A 24673-nucleotide genomic window follows, 5' to 3' on the forward strand; every position below is an offset into this window, starting at 1 on the left:
TTTAACTTAACTTAACCTTGGCATTCGGAGCAGACAGCAAAGTAAGAATTTCATTGTACAAGGAACACCGTTTCTTACTGTGCACATGACAATAAACCCTTTATATTTTAAATATTGAATTAAAAACGGGAAAAAAAGAATTAAACATAAATAATTTTAAAAAAAAGTAAATTGTGGGTAATTCCATCAATGGACGCTAGATGTCACCACCTGAATTGGTGCAGTGGGGCAGGTTGTGCTTAATAAAAAACTCTTTTTGTGTTTTTCCTTCCCTGTATTTCCAAATTTTCTATGTCAATCATAACAGTTTATTTTTTTAAGCCTCTCTCCCATTAAAAAAGGTTGGTGGCACAGAAAAGGAGCGGGTAGTTTTCCCTCTGAATGCGTCTTCAGGAAGAATGGGGAAAGGGGCGTGGCCTAGTCGGGCCACCTGTGACAGCAGTGGGCTGAGGAAGAAGCCTGCAATGCTCACTGCTTGACAGGTGGTGTTCAGCCGTTCAAAGTGCATTTGGAAATAGTACGAACTCAAAAAAACAACAACTCGCGAATTATCCTTTTGAGGATTCAGCCAACCAACTTACGGTAAGTTATCCTAAATGTCACGTGGTAAATAGCATCAACTCTGTGCGTTTTATGTTTTTTAAGGTCCTGGTTGCGCTTTTTTTAATACTCAATTCATTATTATTTTGTGTCCTTTGAACATTACTATTACTATGTCATCTTCTTACATGCGTTTTATGATATTACAAAAGGATTTTACAGATGATCAAATCAGTGGAAACGCCAATAATCGTCGTGAATGAACGCGCGCTTACCTGCACCAACACACCGCGGCTGTTTCCTGCCTACAGACACACCGCTGCGTTATTAAACGGACCCGGTCAGATTCGGATCCACTAGATCACTTGGACCAAATCAGAAACATGAAGGGGAGCCAGCTCAGAGCGCAGGAAGAGTGGAAAACTTCCAGCTTCTCTTCTTTTTTTTTTTTAAAGGAAACCATGGATCATTTAAAGGCTCCATTCGATTTAATCATTTGGAGTAAACAGAAGCCTGGTGATAGAAAGCCTTATCTTACTGTCAGCAAAATTATTGACCTGTGAATGGAGGGGAAGGAAAGTCACGTGAGTGAGCTATTGGTAAATCTGATAGAAGAATAAAACACAAAGAAGAAGTCAATAAAAGAGTAAAGAGCAAAAATCAGAGTGAAAACAACTCAAGAATACATTTTCAGAATAAAATTGATAAATAATATCACGTGGATATTGGATGAAAATTTGTCTTGGAAACCTCATATATCATATGTTAAAACTCAAGTGTCCATAAATATTATCTGGTAAATCTATGGGAAGGCTGTATTCATTTTTGTTTTTGTTTGTTTTGTTCATACTATCTGAGATCTGAGTGAAGTAAGTATTTTATTGGTGTTAGACTTTGGAATTCACAACAGATTGATTTGAACAGATCTACACATGTTGTTCAGGTTAAAAAATCCATATCAAATTAAAGTTCTGATAAAGATTATAGGTGTATGTTACGTTATATATATCTGTCTATTTTTCTGTTTTTCCCTTATGGCGTTAGACATAGACATTGGGAAGTGATAGCTTATGATGGGATCATCCTAAAATATGTCTGCGTATATATAGCCCATTTAATTTAAATAAACATATTTTTCCGTATTAATTAGGAGGCAGACATAAAATAAGAAATTTACTCTTCAAACGGCTCCTTTCCATTCATGAAGTTGATTTAAAGTTGTAACATTTTTTGAATTCAGTACACGCCTGTGTGCGGAAGAAAGAAGGAAAGAAATAAAGCAGTCATTTAGGAATGATAAATATTAAAACACATAGAATCTTTTGCATATATTAAAACATATTTAGTGATAGTTTAGCAGATTGATGCCAATGATGATTATATATTATAATTTGCCTAATCTCAATATAGACACATTAGTGTGCTAAACTGTTCTGTTCATCATAACTGGGCAGATTTTGACAACCTTTTAAGTTATTGAAACATTTAAAGAACTAAATTGACTGTAAACTATAATTCTCTAAGTCGAGACACTTGAGTTGAAAATGTAAAGTTTCATTAGTTGTCACACAGATTGGTGTGTGAAATCCTTTCGACCCATCCCCTGGGGGAGCGCCAGGCTGCAGACTCAGCCGTGCTTGGTAATAATTTGGGTGTTTAACCCCCCCAATTCAAACCTTTCATGCTAAGTTGTTAAGCAGGGAGGCACTGGATCCCATTTTTAAAGTCTCTGGTATGACTCAGCCATGGATTTGAACTCACAACCTTCCAGAATCGGAGCAGACACTCTACCATGAGGCCACTGAGTTGAACATTTAACAAAATAAGATCTCAGTTAGACTGATCACAGTTTATTGCTGTGTTGAATTGTCACTTTGTTTCCTTCACACAATAAAACTACCAAATATAAAGCTATGGTGCAGCTAACAAACAGAGATTAGCTCTGATGGTTTCCTTTTATTCCCCGTGAAACACGGGTTTGTTTTCTGTGTGAGAGCTGAATCCTCTCTTAGTGGCTTTGACAATAACCCTTCATTCTATTTATCACTCAGTCACATGCGTAAATGTCTAAAACTGCAGTTTTTGAGTCCTTTAGATTCGGGGCTGTGTGTTAATTGAGCCATCACCGCTTTCTCTATTGTTTTTATAAAAACGGCCTGTTAAAATCTCTTTCAGTCAATGGATGCAATGGGACAGAGAGCTGACAGTGATATTACAAGAAGACGTATCAGGAGTTCAGGTTGGGGGGGATTTGCTCTGCATCTGTGTCTTTTTATTTCCATTTACAAGAAGAAGACAGTGAATCGCTTGTTTTTTAGACAAAACATAACTCAAAAAAAGTATGGAAATTCTGCCAAGTGGAATTTCTGCTGATTGCAGATTCTCATCTTGATCTCAAGTTTGCCTTCAATGTAACAAACTTTGTTTTTCTAGTGTGGGAAAAGCTGCCCCCCCACCATCATACTGCCTCCACCAAAATATGTTACCCAATCAATGCAGCAGTCAGCAAAGTGTCCTCAGTGCCTTTCCAACACGTTGACCCTGTGGTCCACCTGCTTTCTGCAGAATCGTGGCTGTACATATTGTTCCTCCACATGAGCAGGTTGCCGTGCATGTGTTGTCAACACTTTAGCAAACGAGTGTGAGAGGGAAGGGCCAGTCCTGGCAGCACAAACAGACTGGAGATTAGCGTGAATTCTGTTCTGGCCGTCTGGGCAGAAAGCTGTCGAATATATGGTTCTGCAAATCTGTTGAAGACGGACAAGCAAACATAACTATTTGCTGACAGGGTGAGCTTTGGTCTTCCTGAGACACTTTTTGGTGTGTCTCTGAAATAGCTTCTTAATCAGAAATAAGCATTTAGTTGGATCCCTCTAAGAAATGGGTTTGACAGAACAAAAACATCCTGTTCAGATCAGGCGAAACATGGCATGCTGAGTCTTAGAATGGACACCTACTGACCATTGTAACAGTGCCCATGCTCACACTTTCGGCTTTTGGTATCCTCAGCTGCTTTTCTTATTGGTATTGAAAGCTGGTTGGCTGTGGCAGAGAGGATGGGGCAAACCTGCCATAGGTGTCACCGCCATACCTCCATCAGCCTTTCTGCTCATCCCACAAATTTCTTGCAAATGTGGCACAGTTTCACAGCGAAATAATCATTGGCATAAGACATTGTTACCAAAAATAAACAATCTACCAACCCTACATTTCTATATTATGCAGTAAAACATGAGCCTGTGCCTCAATTTTATGAAATCAAATTAGCCGTGTGTCCTTCACTTACGCCTGCTGTGTTCATTCATTACAACGCGCGGCACTCAGCCCAGCTGTTGTCATGGTGTCAGCCTTGATGGACTGCTGGGACTTTCTCTAAAGTCTCAGTCAATCTCTCTCAGACTGTTTCAGTTTTTTTTTTTTTTTTTTTTAGATATAGTGTTACACATGAAAGTGTGTTCACATAAATTAAGAAACAAGCGGGCTACCTGGAATGCCTGCTGTTAAAGACATATGTGTGTGTGTGTGTGTGTGCACTGACAGATCCTCTGAGGAGCATTGATTCTCCGGTCCAGTCTTACTTTAGTTAACGGTGACATCTCTATTTCTCTTGCTGTCGTTCTCTGTCTCTTTTTTTTTCAATCACCCCCTCCTCCTCCTCCTCCGCTCACCATCACTCTTTGCACCCATCCACAGTTGGGGTTCTCACTCTGCAGAAGCAGCATTGGCATTCATATCACAACATACACACATCATATATAGATGCATACATTTGACAACCCTTCCATTCTCAGGTTTGGCTGCTCTCAGGTATGTCTGCTGTGTGAAACGCTCACACGCCTCATTCTTCGGGATTTCTTCACATCACAGTTTAATCCTCAGATGTTTACCTGTGATCCTGGTGTTCCACACTTGTTGTTTAATGTTTTCTGACTTGTGCGTGGAGTCAACGGTTGCTGCTCGCTCTCTGTGTGCTGTGAGATTGATGCAGTTTGAATCTCTTTTAGCGCCATCCTTTTGAAAGACGCCACCTGTGCGCTTTCAATTTGACTCAAGTCTGCGGCACAAACTTTTTATTCTTTTTTTGACATGTCGGAATTTGTGTGTCAGTCACTGACTGTGAAACTGTGTTTGCTCTTTCAGATCCTCCGGAGAACCCAGACATCGCCTGTGTGTGTTGGGTCTGGCTGACTAAAGTGTGCATGTGATGAAAATGTTGGTGTGAATGATTTTTTTTTCTACACACATTGGGGAGTGTCTGTCTGAGAGGATGCAGGAAGCTCGACCTCTGGCATCACAGCTCCTGCTGCTGAGCTGCTTGTGTGTGGCGGCGTCGGGTTACCCATTCAGACCGCCCCTGGACCTGGATGTGACTCCGCGCGTCACTGTGTTAATCAGTGGTAAGGAGAAACTCACACAATCACATCCCTGTCATCCATTCACACTCCGATGCAGCATCTTCTAATGTATTCATTGAACAAAAACGGGGATCTTCTGCTCCAGTTTTGTGAAGATAGAATTCTAAGATGTTTGATTTTGTCATTACTTTCCTGGATTCATATTGATTTTTGTGTTTTAAGGTGTGCTTTAGTTTAGTCTTGTTTTACAAACATTTTTGTTTTTTTCCCATGAATCGGTCCAATGCTTCTTCTTTTCAATGCGAAACTTTGGAGATTATGTTTCTGTCACAGATTGTGTGCTCACTGATCACAGATTTTTACTCGCTATATTTAGTTGTTAGACAGATCTTTCTTTGTTTGATTTGGCTAAATTTGGGGGCTTGGACTTAGTTTCCAAATGTCTTCTTTAAATACTTAAATTCAAGCTTTGGATGCAAAATTCTGACGATGCCCACAGGGTTTTCTTCTAATTGCCCTTCCATTAGAGTCATGACTCATGCATGTGAGGCTGCATAGCAGAGTTTAATATTCTTGAAGATCTTTGACACCAAATCAAGTGTTTAATTAGTCTTTTCTAGCAGTCCTTCAGGCAGATAGGCATGCTCCTGCTTAGATTCATGCGATGCAATGGGTGGACTCTATCAATAATACTGTATTTTATATATCTTATATAGTGAGCTTTGCTTACTGTTTGCTCACCCTATGAGGGATGGCATGTATCACAACAGGCTTCAGAGACATCGGCAGATGTGTGAATAGCTTTCACTTGGTTCCCTGCAGAGCATCCAAAGGAGTCTGACATCACTATAACACAGTAACCATGACAACTGTTTAACTGTGTCGCAAGACATTGGTATACAGTATATAATTTCAATTTATATTGTTCCCCGTGATACAGACCTGTTTTAAGACTGAGCTTCTTCACATCATCGGGTGATCTTCAGCTCAGCCAATAAGCATTCCTACACCTTACACCTCCTCCTTCAGCCATCCTCGTCTCTATTGGCATGCTGTTCTTCTGAGTTTGCATGTTTTGTGATTGCTATGTCGGTTCTCTCTGTTCTGTTCTTACTGCAGGTCTTTGTTTCATTTTTTTTTTTTTTAGATCAGTTTGATATGCAAACTCATGATCTTTAATCTCTTTGTTCCTTAGCAACCTAAAGGCAAGGCCCCTGAACTAAAGTGGGAGGACACATTTGTTTCAGCAACACAGATTAGAAAAACAATTTTTTAGTCATTTTTGATAAACGGCAAAAACGTACTATAGACCAAAAAAACCCAGATTGCTTAAGCTCCATTCACACGTACCAAACTTTTGAACTTTTTGAACAGGCTCAAAGGTAGCAAATTCCCATGTTATACTGGAACGTCACTGCTCAGATGCTTTGAACTCCTGCTTGTGTTTGTGTGTCCCTGAACTGTGTGTACTTTGTCCATCAGCTGAGGTAACTCTAAAAGTTTGCATAGTAAACAGAGTCATCTGGACCCCTCATGCTTGCTCACTCCTATCATGTTTTCTCCCATAAACCAACCCATAGACGCCTTTTCTGCCCTGATCTCATAAGCCAAAGACAAACTGTGCTTCAGGACGTGGTTTAATTGTCACACAACCCAGATAAATCTTCCCGTGTTGCGTCACACTTCGGGCTAAACTGCTTTGAGTCACCGGGCTCCACTAACAGGACCACACGCACACACGCACATTAGTCAGAGTCTTATGTTTGAATCATTTGCAGGAAATGCAGTCTTTGTCTTTGCTATGTATTGTTTTCAGCCCCAATAAAACGCTCATATTGCACAGGAGAAGTTTGTGTGTAAAACAGACTGAACTCGTTTTCTTTCTTTTTTTGTTCTTTGGAAGAAAGAGAATGGAAAGTAGACACTTAAGCACCCGGGGGCAGCATGTGAGATGAGTAACTGGCTGCTGCTCCTCAGCTGAGCAGACAGGAAATAGTTTTATGGCAACTGATAGGAATCTTAATGATAACCAAGTTGATATCCATGCAGAGGGGGAATGAACTGGCTACAGATACAGGAAGTCTGACATTTTTCTTCCTGAGTACAGCATTTGCTTGACGGGGAAAAGAAATTTGCTTGATGGAAGGGGTAAGTGGTTCACATTTTGGCTTCATTGCTAACAGTGACACCAAGAGTCGATTCATTTCAGGTTTGCTTTGCATCACTGCACATGTTGTTGTAATTTCAGCTGTTTCCACGTCTGCTTCTTTTGACAGCAGCGTTATGTTTACCCTCAAAAGATGGACTTCTGATAGAAGTTGCATAACTGTCCACATGACTGCTGCATTATTGGTCTCTGAGTGTGTTTGCAACGTCAAGAATGTCTCTTTGCAGAGTGTTTGTGTGACTGGACCTCATTAGTATCTCCACTTGTCAAACAAAAAGACGCTGATGTAGCCTAAAGAATTTTATGGGGGACAAAGATGGTCTTTATTCTGTTCTTCAGTGCTCTGAGGCCTTGTTTTTTTCTTGTAGATCAGTCTATGATCACTTTATCGTCCACTGTTGAGAGTAGATGTCTTGTATGATCAATGTATGCAATCTAAAAAAATAGAAAAAAATGGTGACATAGGAACAACTGCTGCTTTTCTCATTTACAAACGATGTTAAAGATGAGAAATACAAAAAATATGAACGTTAGAAAAGCAGAGAGGGTGTGACACTGGCTGATTATTATTTTAACATGATTATTTTTTGTTTATTGTTCACTATCCATGCCAACTTAACTTTGCATACAAGATATTTAAAAATGAAACAAGCTATGGACAATTGGAAATTGACAGAGGAACTTGCAGAAAAGGAAACATAGAGACCTAGTTAAAGTGTAAATTGTATGCATACTGTATTTTTTCCTGCAAATGAATCCTTAATCTCAGACTTGCAGGTTCTTTCAGTTGGTGTTTATATAAAATTATCTACATAAGAATTTACAAAAAAGGTACAGTGTTTAAAACTTTTGTATATTAGGATCATTTATTGAAGTTATTTAAAAGACAAACTGAATTTAAATTCAGTTTAGCAAAAAAAATATTAAGCACTCATTAAAGCTGTGATGAAGATTTAGACTTTTTATGTAACTTTTGGTTTAATTTGACACCATTTGAAAACTTAAAGCATATTTTTACACATATTGATATTGTTAACCCTTCCCCACTTACTCATCTGAAAGGTTGCCATGACAACACCACATCCAAAAAGTCACAGCGCTCAAGTGCAGGTGGTGGAAATCATAATACTTTCATAAATACTGGAGAGTGGACATCCTTTAAGTAAAGCACAGACACTGTAGCATTTATTTCTAATTCAGAACCTAAATTAGGGCTGCACGATATGAGGAAAACTTGCCATATGCGATATTAGTGATCAATACTGCGATAACGATAAATTTGCGGTAAATAAACAAATAGAAAAATAAACAAAAACATCATTCCCATTTCATTGCAACAGTTTAAAAATTATACTCCAAATGACCCTCATCGACATGGGGGACAAATGTCAGGGTGGCTAACCCTGGTCCTCAAGAGCCTCAACCCTGTCTGTTTTCCAATTCTCCCTAGACTGCTCGATAATGATAACCAAAATCAGGTGTGTTCAGTCAATCAGGATGTGAAATCACTTGAGTCAGCCAATCAACAGCAAGCTGGTTAAGGAGAGCTGGAAAACAGGCAGGGTTGAGGCTTTTCAGGACCAGGGTTAACATAATAGGCCTCCATCTGATTGGTCAACAATGGGAAGGCGTCCATCTGATTGGTCAAAGCATAAAGGGATTTATTTGATTCGTTAAATGCTTCAAGCTGCTAGAAGATTGTTTTAACACATTTTGGGTTTGCGATTTATTGCGATATTCGCAGTCTTTTGCGATATGCATATTGCAGAGCTGGATATTGCGATAACGATAAATTTGCGGTATATTGTGCAGGCCTAACCTAAATGAATGTTTCTCATAATATTTTTATGTTCTAAGCTCAATATCACTGCACTGGGCACCTGACAGGTTGCCATGGTAACATCAACATTCAATTTGAATTACATTTATTGCAAAATTGTTCTGCTCTGTTTGTCTGTCATTTATTTTTACAGGCCATTCAAAAGAAATCCCCTTTACTTGAAATGACAAAATATTTTTTGCTCTTGATACAGATTTGGAGCTAAGAAAGATTTTAAAAATTTGACTCAAACTCAAAACATGTAAATAATAGAGTTTGTAAGACATTGCGTTACAGAACTTTTTAATTTTTCCCCACATCACTTGATCAGTGCATTTCTTTCTGTTCTTGACCAGGGAGAACAGACAGTTTGTGTAAAGGTGTTTTCTGTCATTTCAGTAAAACGTTTCTGCTTTTTCTCCCAAAAAAATCCTTGTTTGCATACAAACTTCTCTCTTATCAAAAAACAAGGTCATCACACAGACATAGCGAGAAATCCTTCCCCAAATGTAGAAATCAGGTTTGGCTTTTATTCTTCTTCTGCTGTCGGGTCTGGTTGAAAAAGCTCTCCTGTTTGAGCTTTTATTTGATCACACCATGCTGTAGCTCTGCTGACATAGAAGCAATAAAGCAAGGCTGATCACTTTAAAATGCAATTGAAAACAGTAACCTGCGATTTTTTTTTTTGGAAGCGTTATTTTTGAATCTGCATTTGTTTCCATAGAGACCGGCTTTGATCGATGGTCTCAGAGGAAACCATTTGTGCTTTTTAAAGTCCAGGTAAATGCGAGGCAATATAGAAACAATGTGGTTCTCTAAACATGTCTAGCAGGGGGTACTATTGCAGGCATGAGTTGTTTATAAAAATGAGTCAAAAGACAAATAAAGTTGAAGTGTTTTGACAAACCCATTTTGAGTGGGACTTCTTGCCCATTAAGATGTTTAATCTGTTCTAATTTACAGATTTTACAACAAAGTCGGATTTATTAAAAATGTCATCCTTTGATCTATTTTAAAAGATTTTCCAGTGGTCTTTTAATTATAAAGCTATTTTTTAATTATAAAAACACTGTGTGGTTTTCTGGGATGTAGTTTCGGCAGAGCAGCAGGAGTCCATTAGAAAATTGCCTCTGAATTGTGGGAGGGACTGTTGGTACGGAACAGCCCCACCACCCCCTTCCCCTCCCCATTACTGAGAGCTCACTGTTTATATGCACTCCCACTAGCTTACAGTCCTTCACACCCCCAACAAATACGGTGAGCAAGAGTGGAGCTATCCAGCCGAACCATTTTGAGCCAGATGCCAGATCAGACGAAAATAACAAGGACGGATCTATTTGTCCCCAAGTGGATGCATCAGAATAGAGCAAAGGAGGAAGCTTGTTGCCTGTCCAGTGTAATTTCTACTGCATTTTCTATGTCTGCTCCAGATTCAGAATGATATAAAAAAGGAAGAATACTCAGACATGCAATTTTAAACTTAATTTACTTAATATATATATCCTCCTCATTAAAGAAATGCTGCAAGAACATGTTAAAAACCCAATTTTCCTTCGACACAATGAACAGTTTTTCTACAACGTGTGCAGAAGCAGCATTATGAAGTTGAAATCCTTTTCTTTGCTCCTCTCTTATCTAAAATTTATTGGTGAACATCACACTAAATAATGAACTGTATCTGGGGAGGTCATCTTTGATCTTTAGAATGGTTTAAATTGTGTTGTGCCTTTAAATGTTTATATCAAGAGACCCTTGAAAGCCAGTATGGACCTCTCCTCTGCTCAGGTGTCCAGGGCAGCAGACGTTTCCAGTCTTCTACAGTCAACTACAGCACACTGCTGCTGGAGGCTGACAGAGAGCGTCTTTATGTGGGGGCTCGAGGAGCTGTTTTCGCTCTCAATGCCACTGACATTTCAGCCAACCCTGCACCGTCTGTAAGTACAATTGTTGCTGCATGACTGCACGAGCGCCTTGTCTGCCACGTTTCTTCATCTCGGTCACAAGCTGGTTTGCATTGCACAATGCAGAAATTTTTTAGGGGAAAATACATTTCATTTGGAGGAGAAAGGTTTTTGTCTTTCATTTGAAAATAAAACAAAAAGAAAAGGTGGCTTTTTGATAATCACATAAATGAGTACATTTGTAACCCATTGATGGCAATCCATTTTGAATGTTTCCTTAAACTTATTTATATCGTATTAAAAACGTCAATTTTGAAATAGTTTAAATTTGAAGACAGACGTAAATCTGAAATCCCAACAAAAAATTTAGTAGTTGTCAAGGTCAAGGTCAACAAACATTCTAACATGTGCTGGTCTTAGTATGCTGTAAAAACTAAGACTTTTCCTTTTTATGTCTCATATTTATACTTTTATTTAACAAAATGTAATTTTGCTGTTTAATTTGAACAAATTTCTTTTTAGGTTTTTAAGTAAATACCTTATGAAGAGATTGAGAATTTAAAAATGCATTTAGCCATTTTTGAAATTCTGAATTCATTAGAGGACATAAAGACTAGCCTCTACAAAGTGTATTCTTTAGGTTGATGTTGCTTAATCTTCCAGCAGATTCTTTATCTTGTTATATCCTTGGTTTGCTTGCAGATTGAGTGGGAGGCCTCAGCAGAGCAAAAGTTTCAGTGCCTACTTAAGGGAAAAGACAACAAGGTAGGCATTAGGTTGTCCATTTACCTCCAGTCTTTTATTTACCCCTTTTTGGCACTTGTTTCCTTCCCGTCTGTTAATTTTTGTTCCGTAATTGCCATATATTTTCTCTTTTCTTTTAGACGGAGTGTTATAATCACATTCGATTACTCCAAAGGTTTAACTCGACTCATCTCTACATGTGTGGGACTCACGCCTTCAGTCCGCTCTGTGCTTACATAGTAAGACCTTGGATAAGTGTCTACAAACACATATACCATACACTTCTATGCTTTTATTTATGACTTTTGATCTGAGAAACATGTACAACTTTTTCATTTCTATGCACTTTAGAAGGGATTTCAGAATGTGTCTTTCATTGTGTTCCTCTCTCTGAAGGAGGAGAAAAGGTTTGTTATGTCATCACAGCCAGAAGAAGGCAGGGATAAATGTCCCTATGGGCCAACGACAGGTTATACTGGTCTCCTCGTAGGTAAGCAACCTAAATCTGTTCCATTACATAAGACTTTTGTTTGGATAAGTTAAAGTTCTTTTTTTCTTTAGACCAACAGTTGTACACAGCTTCCCAGTATGAGTTTCGGAGCTTTCCAGATATTCGCCGCAACTCTCCGTCTCCCACTCTGAAGACAGAAGATGCGCCCACGCGCTGGCTAAATGGTGAGATGACCCCCTAGCGTGATGAGAGCATGTAGAAAAATGCTTTTCAGTCTTAACTGAAAAGTGAGTGTACAGAAAATTCTAATAATAAGGGCCCCCTTATTAATGTTAGTTAATGCGTAATTAAGCATTAATTAGCTATGAACTAAAATGTTAACAGCCACTTTTATGCTTTACTTTGCAATACTAAGTGCACAAAAATCTGAATCATAAAAGCTAAAAAGAAATGTGCATTTCTCTTCCAACTTGCAGAAGCGGAGTTTGTGGGTTCATCCCTCGTGAAGGAGCGATTGGACAGCAGCAATGGCGGCGATGATAAGATCTACTTCTTCTTTACAGAGAGGAATCAAGACTACTCTGGAACCTACGGCCAGAGCAGGGTGGCACGAGTGGCTCGGGTTTGTAAGGTGAGGGCAGACCGAGACAGATGCCTGTAGAGACACTCGTTTGACGTATCTAACAGGAACCTTTGTAAATAAGCAAACAGACTGTTTGATGAACTAGTAGCAAAGTCGATGAGAACAAGGGGACTTGAAGGTAAGGTTTCACATCTGCCTGTAATGTAAATGTTTTACATTCCATTCAATTCCATTTTACATACCCATTCAACATGGGCATATTATGATAAGCTGTACACATTTTTTGTTGGCTTGTTTTTTGTTTAAATTGGGTTGATTCATAAGCCCTGTACTTGGCAATAAGCAAATTCCCTCTCTGATCTTTGGTTCAACATGTACCATTTGCAGTTCTTCTCTGGTTGAGTTCATTTAGAAGTGTGTGCTGGAATTTCAAAAGAAAAGCCTCGGCTTAAACTTTTGTTGTCCGGTATGAAGCCCATTGGTGCAGATACGCATTAAATCACTTCTGCTCCAAACTTACCTTAATTTAGCATACATGAAAGCAAAAACATAAGTAGATTTTTTTTTGTCATTGTTGCTGGTTTGGAAACAATGCAGCAATAGGCACATTATGAAGATCCTACCATCAAGAAAAACATATAATATAATCAGATATAGGACTTCCACTACTACTAAAAGATAAAAATATATCCATCTATTTTTTTAACCCACTTTGTCCCTCTTGGAGGCATGGGGCTGCCAGAGGGTACATTTTCTACTGTTGGGTGAAGGCGGAATACACCCTGGACTGGTCACCAGCCTGTCACAGGGCCAATAAAAGTATATTATTACTGTAAATGATATTAGTATTATTATTGGGCCTGCATGGCAGTGCACTGGTTAGCACTCTCACCTCATGGGGAGAAGGCTCTGGTTCAAATCCCAGCTTTTCTTTGTGGAGTTTGCACATTCTCCCCATGAATTTTCTCTGGGCCCTCTGGCTGCCCCTCAAAATCCACAAACATGCTTCGTTGGGTAACTTGATACTCTAGATAAGGTGTATGTGTATATGTGTGGCCCTGCAATAGAGTGGTGACCAGGCTGTACCCTGCCTTTGGCCAATGGAGGTTGGGTTGGCTACAGCAACTCTGTGACCCTGAAAGGGATTAATCACATTCTGAAAATGCATATATAAATGGATGGATAGTAATATTGTCTCATCTTGAACATTTTTTTAGATAGATAGATCTACCTCTGCTCCATCGATGATGATGGGTTGAAGTTGAAGGGTTGCAGGTGTTCGACGGAAGTCCAGCACCATCTCCTTTGTCTTGGTGGTGTTCGGGGGGGGGGGGGGGGGGGGCAGTTTTGTTGGCTCCAGTGTACAAAGTCCTCCACCAGCTGTTTGTACTCCCCCTTTATCTGTTTCCTTTTTCCAAACACCAATATTCCTTGTTTTGCCTTTCTTATTCCCTCAGGGAGACCGAGGAGGTCATTTGACTCTCCAAAAACGCTGGACTTCCTTCCTTAAGGCCAGGCTGACTTGTTCCCTGCCTGAATATGACTTCCACTTCAACATGCTGCGCAGCGTGTTTGTTATGCCTGATGTGGAACAGCAGGAACCCCTTTTCTACGGCATCTTTGGCCTGGAGTGGTGAGTGGAAATTGATGTCCTGTCAAGATCATACAGGGATGAGAGATGATGAGAAAAGGCAGCTATCAATATTTCTATATTTCTACATTAAGGCCACTAAAAAAGACAGGATGAAATAAATAAAAAAAAGGATTTACCAAAATTTCTGTAATCAGGTTTGCATTAAGTGATGAACTCAAAATGTTCCAATAAAGTTTAAGTATGATAAAATGCTGAACGTAACATTCAGAACTTTTTAAGACTCAGGAATACTTTATTGCAACAGTATAATGAAGCTATTATACCATTTTTTATTAATAAAGAAAAGTAAATAAAAGAGAACTCTACGCTACAATGCAAAACACATAATCATAAGAAAGTAAACAGACCCATTTTTCTCAGGAAAAATAACCTTATCAAGAACGTTAACGAGAGATTTTTTTCTTAAAATTAGAGATCTTGTTGAGACATTTTTTCTTACCTCATTGGCAGAATTTTTAATTGTTTAAATAAATATTTTTGGAATTTTTGACTTATTTCTAGGGGTCTGTTTTTGCAGTGTTTTAACCACTACTGGGGCTTATACGGCTTTAGTGAGTGTAAATATTAAAGCTGTTCCAATAAATCGGAAAGAGGGAAAAATGCAGCCTCCCCCCAAACAAATTCAAATGCCTACACCCACCTCATGAGTGGAGGCAGCCAGCATCTCCAGAGGGAACGACATGCCCACATCAACCTGCATGGAATGCACTTAAAAGGTTTGCTCCAGTTCTAAATCAGTTTACTGATATGAAAATGTGCAGAACTGTCCTTTATAGTCATTTAAACTATACCATGTTTTATTACATGATTGTCAAGCAATATTGACGAAAGTCAAACCTTTTGTCGGCTGTCATTGGGTGTTTTTTTTTTTTTTTTACTGAATTTTCACCTCATTGATTTTTTTTTAAAAAGGGTGGCAACCTAAAGACACTAAAACTCTGTAGAAGAATCTTTGTTTTTCTCAGAGCAAATGTATCGGAGTGAAAAAAATGTATATCTTCCATTTTAACAACGGAAGTTCATTTATAAAATCACCATTAAAAGGAACTGCTGCATGCACAAGTTAGATCAGGACCTAAAAGTATTAGCATAAAAGGGAACCAATAAAAAAACTAAATCAAAAGAATGAAAACGGTGTTATTTGATTATACAGGAGGAATTGTTTGTTCTGGTTAACTGCTTCCTTTTTATTGCCATTTCATTACTTTTAATCAAAGTCTGAAAAACATTTGCCAAAACCTAAGCATGAAATTATATCAGCACAGTGACAGTAAAAAAGCAAATAACGGTTGGTTTTATCTGAAAAACTCTTTTACAACCTTGCTTTTATCTCGCATGCAAATAAAAATGCTTAAGAAAGTGAAGTAGATCTTTGTTAATAAAGCAACACAAACAGAAAAACAGTAATAGGGCAGACAAACTGTTTTTATAGTGTTTTCTGTTCACTACTAATGCAGTTCTTTCATCTGTGCCCATATTTTAAATATTTTACTCCCTAAACCATTTCTCCTTTGTTTGAGTTTTCATAAACATCTTATTATTTCTGTCTGTTTGAGGTCTCCTTCTCTATTGCATTGCTGTTTTTCATATAAAGTTTTTTCTTTTCTTTTTGACTAGCTACCATTCCTCTCCTCTCTGAGTTTGGTAACCATAGAAACATACGGTTTTTCTTGAGCTGCTGACCATGACCCAAGATCTGTTTTTTGTCATTGTGTGGCTCGGTTTCTAAAGGAAAAACGTAAAGGCGTCTGCAGTGTGTCGCTTCAGCCTGGCTGAAGTCCAAAAGGCTTTTCAAGGACCCTACATGGAGACCCAGGACTCTGGCTCTAAGTGGACGGAATACACTGGAAAGATCCCGGAACCGCGGCCCGGAACTGTAAGGAAATGCTAACCTCAGTGATGTCATCTCGTGCAGGAAACTGTTCCCTATCCCTGTAAAGATGAGACTGACTTAAGCTGAAGATGAACAAAGAGGTTTAATCTCAATAGAAGCAAAGCATCAGAGAGGATGGGTTGAGGCTCAAAATGCAAATGGAAGCCATTTCCATGGCGATTAACTCTAGTTTATCACTTGTTCAGCGAACACTTAGAGGTGCAGCAGCCATGACATTGTTAGCGGGGTCAGACACTACCCAGGGCACAGTAGTTTCAACACTTTGTCGGACTCCATTTAACTTTGCTATTTGACAAAAAAGGAGAACTGTTGAAGGGTTTGAACTCGGAAGCGTGAAAGCCTATTTAAGGAGCTCACATGAAAAGGACAAAGGAAGAAGAAAAGAAGTTCATTTAGTCAGGTGAAGAGAGTTTGAGCCCGGACTTAAAAGAATTTTTTTCTCTTCCACGACGCCCACTTCTTTTTCTTGTTCTCTTCTGATCTAACCTCCTCTCATCTCTCTCTCTCTCTCTACTTCTTCCCCAAAGTGTATAAATGATGCTTTGAGGGCCAGGGGCATAAACATTTCCACCTCCCTGCCTGATGATGTGTTGGAGTTTGTCAGGCGCCATCCTCTGATGTCCCATCAAGTCCAACCTCTAGACAAACGGCCTGTTTTGTTTAGGCGGACAACAGACTACACACATATGGCAGCACATGTGGTCCAGGGACTCGACGGAGAAACGTACCATGTTTTATACATGGGGACAGGTGTGTATGAATAAATGTCAGGCACTGACTCTGCATCCTAAAAATCAGGAAAAAACATCCTTTATGATAGGGCTGCACGATATGAGGAAAACTTGCGATATGCGATATTAGTGATCAATATTGCGATAACGATAAATTTGCGGTAAATAAACAAATAGAAAAATAAACAAAACATCATTCCCATTTCATTGCAACAGTTTAAAAATTATACTCCAAATGACCCTCATCGACATGGGGGACAAACGTCAGGGTGGCTAACCCTGGTCCTCAAGAGCCTCAACCCTGTCTGTTTTCCAATTCTCCCTAGACTGCTCGATAATGATAACCAAAATCAGGTGCGTTCAGTCAATCAGGATGTGAAATCACTTGAGTCAGCCAATCAACAGCAAGCTGGTTAAAGAGAGCTGGGAAACAGGCAGGGTTGAGGCTCTTCAGGACCAGGGTTAACATAATAGGCCTCCATCTGATTGGTCAACAATGGGAAGGCGTCCATCTGATTGGTCAAAGCATAAAGGGATTTATTTGATTCGTTAAATGCTTCAAGCTGCTAGAAGATTGTTTTAACACATTTTGGGTTTGCGATTTATTGCGATATTCGCCGTCTTTTGCGATATGCATATTGCAGAGCTGGATATTGCGATAACGATAAATTTGCGGTATATTGTGCAGGCCTACTTTATGATCAATTATTAAAAAAAAAAAAACGACTTTGCAACTAAACTTTGTTAATGGTTAGGCTTTGATTTCTTATACGTTAAGGCTTTGAGAAACTTTATGTCTCTGCAGAAGATGCGTTAAAGCCTTAGTCACATGCACTCGTTCAGCGGCTGACCCATGCAGGTACTGTCGTTCTTTGGGTTGTCTGGACCCCTGGAGGGTCCTCGAAGGGCGTAGTTGTATTATAAGGGGAGTACAGGTTTGTCCTGCAGTTCCCCTGAGGCTCAAACAGCTACCTCAAGGGGAGCTATGAAAGCCGAACGTATGATTGCTGTGCGCGTGGTAGATGTATCGTGAATATTATTTAGGATAATGTAAGTTGCCCGCTCTTATGACGTACGGGTGAAGCTGTTTTACAGCGCCCTTATAAATGTGCAAGAACAGTTTTGCTCTATGAACTCTCTAAGCGGTCTGGGACCATGATATTTCGTGCAGGCTACCTGGCTGTCCTATACAGCTTTACCACTTCTTTGTCCGCTGACAGTCCCTATCCACCTTTAAGGGCAGTTGTGACTAAGGCTTAAGCTAATCTGACTGTACAGTTTTATTAAAAAAATACTCCTAACATGTATTTGTGTGGTAGGTGATTGCAGGGAAAGTGTTTTGTCATTCCTTCCACTTCTGTTGCAAAACTGTCTGGATTTCATTGCACAAAAAGGGCAGTGTCACACGGTCAAAAGCAACTTTTGGTTATGTCAGTGTGTTTCTATAAATGTGCATGGTCTGTGCAAATACTGAGCTGGTCAGATGACACCAGCTAATAAACCAATCCGATGTTCTAACCAACTAAAGCCATGAGTGTCCTATTAAGCACTAGTACTGCAAGATAAATGAACATAAAACAAAAAAAAAGTTTAGAAAAAGCTATTTTTGTTGTTCGATATGTTGTGTTAAAAAAATAAAATAAACTATTTTTCTTTTTGCAATGTTCACTTAGATGAAGGCTGGGTACACAAAGCTGTGGAGGTCCAAGGTCAGATCCACATTATAGAAGAGCTTGAACTGTTTGAGGAACCGCAGCCAATCACAAATCTACTAATATCCACAAAGCAGGTAGCCTTCCTACAGACATGCAAGAATGAATTTTCCAAAAAAAAAAAAACTCTTCTTTTGTGTAAAAATAATTCCTCTCCCTTAGGTGAGCTTGTATATAGGCTCTCCTTCTGGTGTGGTTCAGCTTCCACTCTCCAACTGTCGCAGATATCCTACCTGCTATGAATGCATCTTTGCCAGAGACCCACACTGTGCCTGGAACAGCGAAGAGTGTGTGGACGTTGTCGCACAGGCGAACAGGTGGGTGTTGGAATCTGCATGTGAGTTCACTGCTGGATAGAAGAACTGCAGGTGGCGTTTTGTTCATTTCATGTATCCAACTTGAGGTATCGCTGTACCCTATCTGTGTCAGCTGCACAAACAGTTGTGTAATCTAAGCGAGTGCTGAAAGCAGATACTGGATGTGACCACAAATGTAACATACAGCTGTGTACTTGAATTGTACTGATTAATCTGCACAGATAAACGGAGTCAGAAGATGGAAATACGCAGCACAGCACAGATCTTGGTGGCCATTTTTTCGAATCTTCTTGCTTATTTTATCACTCCTTTCAGATCCGCTCTCATACAAGACATCCAGCACGGCAACAGGGGATGTGAGAAGGCACACTACGGTAAGCAGAAGTCTCATCTGCTATTCAATGCTGCCGCTTCAATTTTTTGTTTTTTTAAACACACTGAAAGCAGATTAAAAATAGGGAATGCAAGGTTCAAAAGATGCACAGTTGTCATCTGATAGCAGGAAAAAACTCTTTGAAAGTTGATTATGCACACTGTGTTAATAAAACCCTCTCCTCCCTTTTTTTTAAATCACATCTTTACCATCTCTGGAGAAAGATCTGTTTGACATTCTAGGCAGGCAAATGCCTTCCCCTTACTTCTCAGTTTTAGTCTGATGAAATGTAGCCTGCTCTTCTTCCTCACTCTCTGTACGAGGCAACTTGATAGCAGAAATTCAAGCATTTCTAATTGGACGTCTGGCCCTGATAAGTCAGACAGTTTTTAAATGCCGCTGTTGTAAAACAATTGCCATGTGAGAGGAGTCAGAGGCTAAAATGAAAGATCCGATTTCGATTTTGTTTTTTAATAAAACATGTGGGTGTTCTTGTATTTTAGATGTTGCTCAGAAAAGCCGCTCCGTGCGTGTGGGTGATGACGTCCTGCTGCAGTGTGAGCTCATCTCCAACCTGGCAACACCTCTCTGGACTCTGAATGGCAAGGAGCTGCAAGGCTATGACCTTAACTCTGGTTTCAGGTCAGGTACGGATGGCCTGCTGGTCATTGAGGCCCAAGTGGGCCAGAGCGGTCTGTACACCTGTCATGCTGTTGAAAACAAAATCCGAGTTGCCATAGTTACCTACAATGTAACTATTGTTGCTGACCTGCCTCCTGCACCACCTGTTGATCCAGCTTCAACGCTCGTTGTCACTCAGTCGAGAGCATCCGAGGATACCTCTTTTGAAAGAACATCACTGGAACCCCCAAGTCTGCTTCTCACACCTTCAAAGTACTTGTCTCCCAAAAACATGGAGGCCTTGTATCTGTCTCTTATCACAGTCCTTTCTGGCATTGTTGTGGTCCTCGCTGTGGTTCTCGTCTACATGGGCTTTTGCTTGCAAGTTGGCAGCAGTGGGAAGTACTCGCTGCGTGCTGCAGCTGCTGCATATCCAAGAAACAACAAGAACAAGAAAAGCAAAACGCAGCACAGACACTCCTCCCACTTGGAGTTAAAGACCATCTCCAGTCACTGCAAGGGCAACGGCATTTGTAATGGAATGTCAAAGCTGCATAATGGCAGCATGCAAGATTTGGGTTTTCTACAAATAGTCCCTGGTGAGGGTCACACTTCGCCCAGTAGAGAGACTCCTCCCCCAGCCCCACCTCTACCTTCTACCCCCCAGCATCCCTCTCCAGAGGGCAACCACCCCAACGGGTTTGCAGCCACGCTGCCGAGTGTTTTAAGGAGAATGAATGGAAACAGCTACATTTTGCTAAGGCAGAGTGATTCTGAAAGCATATCTCCATTCCCTTTTGCTGATGAGCTCAGTAAGATCTTGGAGAAGAGAAAACACACTCAACTGCTACCCATACCAGACGAGAGCTCTGTATGAAGACATGATGGTGTCCTCTAGGACATTTTTTTTTACCTGGTGCCTGTCGTGTGACTCACTTTAGGGCTAAAGCGACGACAAAGTCTTATCTACAAAGGCTTTGGTGCGAATTTAGATTTTATGTGACTTGAACATCAGCCTGTCAGTCTGGATTTTTTTTTGTAGCATCTAAGAAAAAAAAAAAGAATACCAAGGAAAGACTAAGCCGGAAACAAAAAAATAAAAACTGCGATCTACCTCACCTCAATGCTGCCCAGAGCAACCTGTGCAGTCAGACTGGTGTAATCTGAGTGGAGATTTACGCATAACAAACTAACAAGGTATGCAGCCGCTTGGGGACACTAATAAATGTGAAGAATCAACATGGACGAGACGGCAGCTAGCCAAAGTTTGTTAGCACTAAAAGTGTGCAAATTGCCTTTGTGTTTTTGAGAAAGGACTCTCGTTAAGAGTGTTGAAATAAGTGGATTTGCATGGGAATGGGGTTTTGACTTTGAACCAAGACACAAGTGATGTTTTTATTTTGAAAGGGCAGTCACATGACCCAGAATGGTGTTTTATAGGACCACGTTACTGTTGTCACCTGCTTCTCTTTGGATGGACTTTAAGGAGCTGACGAATGGAGTATGTGCATGAACTTGGTTATGTGGGACGAGGACAAACAAGTTACCAGGGAGAAAATGTAATCATGAACACAAACTGATATGTTGCACCTTAAATAAATTGTGATTTATATGATCACAAAACAGGAACTCACAATGGCAATTAACATGCCTAACAACCCCCATCAGTAACCACTGGTGAACTAATCATCATTTAATTCATTTTAATTAATTTTTAAATTTGATGACTGAATTTTTGTTGAACAGTTTAAATATTGCCTTGAATTAGTTTTTGTAATGTTGGAACTTTTAAACAATTTGTTGGTTGTGATCATTGCAAAAAGTATTTATGCAAACTACAGTTAATTCTCAAACCATCATAGAGTTTTGATTTAATGCTTAAAATATTTCTTGCTTTTTTTGTGATTTAAAATCCGTGTTGCAACATGATCAACATAAATCAGCAATATGGCATTTATGTAATAATGATTAAATAAAAAACAATAAATCAGTCAGAAATATACAGTAAATTATTAAATAATGATTATTTCTGCAGGCACTGATGGGATGTGTAACAGTATTATTGTTTTATTGCACGTTTATATAACTCGTCCAAAGTGCTTTGTAAAAGTTAATAGACATTTTCGCCTGAGATTGTTTTTACCTTCCATCCTGGTAACACTGTAAAACCTTGGCTGTGTCTGTTGTTTGACACAAAAGATGAAAAGAAAATTACTGATTGTGTCTGAGCTGAGCCTGATTCCATCACTGAAGGACAGCTGCCACAGAACAACTGGACAGAGCGACTGCGAAGCGTGCCAGCTGAATCATTCTTCTGTTTTTACAACGCACCTCCCACGCAAGGACTTTGGCAAACAACAACTTGAAGATATAGATCATGCTTTTAAGGAATCCATGATGACTTCACTTACTGATATCTGCCTTTAAATTCCGAGGAAATGCATGTCAACAAGCTGTCAGCAGATGTTTCTAATGTGGAAAAAAAACAATTCTTTAGGAAAAACTGTGTAAAATCCACACTGATTGGGACAATTTTACAAAATAAAAGCTTCTTATTTATGTTTGATAATTTGTCACAGAAAAGTAATTGAATTGTTCTGCATGTATTTTTTTTAAACAGTTTTTGTAAATTTGTGGTTGGAACTGTATTATTACAACACCTCTGCTTTACCTGTCAGGCTGCCTCTAACATTGACCACTAAAAAGAATTCCCTCACCACAATACAAGAAAAGTTTTAATTGAGTGGCATGTTCTGTCAAAATGCAAGTCTCTCTCTTTTTAAACCCTTGAGCAAAGTTCAGGAACTTTAGAGTTTTCTGTTTGACACTTGAACACGCTTTCATTATGTGGTTTAACATTACACCTGTTGTGTCATTGCACACTCAACTGACTGAACCAGTATTTTCAGGGTGTGTGATGGCAAATGTCCAAAATCCTTTTTTTTTTTTTGTCAGCTAATAATTAAACATAAAAGATGGACTGCACCTTTTACAGTAAATGCCACATAAAGAAATCAAACAAAGACTTTGGGCTTCAGGTGGGTCAGAAATATAAATACTATTGTATGAAATGAAAAGAGCATATAGAAGACCCAGTGGAGTGTCCACTGACTGAAGAAATGATAAAAACAGAGACTAACTAAATAAAAAGGAAAGCAAAACCTATGATAGAAGTGAAGTGGTTTGAAAATATGAAAGAAAAATAGGTTAAAATGCTAAGAACGAAAGAAGACGCAACACAAACAACAAAAAGTATAAACTTTGCTAACACCTTTTTTTTTTTTAAACCTCTGTATATAATTCTTGATACTTATGGAATTATTGACTGTGTTTGGCTAAACCAAATGCAGTGCAGCGATTGTCCTCAAAACGACACAAAGCGTGCAGAGGGGACACCTCGCCAACACCTGAATATTTTTACAACTGTCTCTTGTTTCCTGGTGACTGAGTCGGGATGAATCTCCCTCTTAGTTTAATTTATGAGGGGAAACTCATCTCCTAAACTGTCAGCTGGCAGCACAGGCTGCAGAGGTGGTGTTTTAATGAGCAGAGGAACAAAATGTGCCACCTTCAGTTGACAGCCAGGTCAAGGGAGAGGGCATCAACATGATGGCCACAACACTCACCTGAAAAAAGTTGGTGCTCCACAAAGCAGTTTTTTTTGAGTAGTTATTTCTGTGTTACATCCATAATTTTGCTCCATTATTTTGTTGCGTCAGGAAGGGCATCCGGCGTAAAACATTGCCAAATTTACCATGCGACTTGTTCGCTGTGACGACCCCTGATGGGAGAAGCCGAAAGTGGAAGAAGATTTTGTCTGAATTCCTTCCCTACTCCCTAACTACTACCAGAAAACTATGTAGTGTGGTACTATAGTGCCTTGGATTATAAAAGCAGTTCAGACATGTTATGATGTCACAGATTTCTTGCAGTAAAAACTTAATAAGTATGAACATTTTACAAAGAGATCTGATGATGAAAACTTGGTCGGGCAGTTAAAAAAAAGGGGAAAACAGTAAAATACACTTTTTGTCACAGATTTGTTCAAACACAATGCATTGTGGTTTATATTCACCAATCTAGTGAACATCAATGGACTTTGGTTTTCTGCAGAGACTTCTGGGAAATTTCCTAGGCACTGGATTTTGAAATTTTAGATTTAAAGAAACAAACAAAATAAATACACTTTACAGTGGGTAGTGAAGCAATCCAGACACAACAATTGAATGGACACAACCTTAACTTGAATAAGAACCTCCTTCTTAGCTTGCTACATAAATTACACCAGAGAGTCAAAAACAAGTGCCATATTGATCTTTAAAAGTACTTTGTGGGCCTCTATTATTGCAAAACCAGAAGAAAATACATTTTTTCAAATAGGGACTAGTTCTTTGATAACTCCGTAAATATACTTTTCTGAATTATACTGTCTTATGCTCTTGTGAAACTGTTCCTAAAAACACATTTAACCATAAACAGGAAAAAAACTAGCTTAAAGTGTGCTGAGAATTTAACAGCTCAGTGTATATAACCTGCTAATAGTAGGAAAACTCACCAGTTTAAAGAAGCAAAACCACATATTTACATTTTTAGGATATTATTGATATTTTCAAACTTTTTGGCGCAAACAATACATTTGCTTGTTTGCCAAACGTGGGGTTCTTGCCAAAACTACTTTTCTGAATTAACACAAAGAATACTTTGAAAGTGCTTTCCTTCAAATGTTGCTATTCAATTTTTATATGTCAACATTTCCTTTTTTACTGTTTGCTTGAACATGAAAAAAATATGTTTCTTTCCTGTTGGAGCTA

The 24673-nt window shown here is 39.2% G+C and overlaps 1 protein-coding gene across 1 annotated transcript; it reads left to right on the forward strand.

Annotated features, from left to right (window-relative positions):
• Positions 1–254: 254 nt before the first annotated feature.
• On the forward strand, positions 255–22492 carry LOC101156913 (semaphorin-4G). The gene is made up of 15 exons (XM_011484447.3): positions 255–582; positions 4681–4937; positions 10667–10815; positions 11485–11547; positions 11667–11765; positions 11923–12016; positions 12088–12201; positions 12454–12608; positions 14018–14193; positions 15946–16090; positions 16636–16858; positions 18513–18628; positions 18714–18868; positions 19184–19242; positions 19745–22492. The coding sequence occupies exons 2-15, from the start codon at positions 4763–4765 to the stop codon at positions 20737–20739; spliced, it is 2718 nt and encodes a 905-aa protein (XP_011482749.1). The 5' UTR covers positions 255–582; positions 4681–4762; the 3' UTR covers positions 20740–22492.
• The last annotated feature ends 2181 nt before the right edge of the window (positions 22493–24673 follow it).

The sequence above is a fragment of the Oryzias latipes genome, chromosome 15, assembly GCF_002234675.1.
Source record: "Oryzias latipes chromosome 15, ASM223467v1".
In the NCBI taxonomy this organism is placed as follows: domain Eukaryota; kingdom Metazoa; phylum Chordata; class Actinopteri; order Beloniformes; family Adrianichthyidae; genus Oryzias; species Oryzias latipes.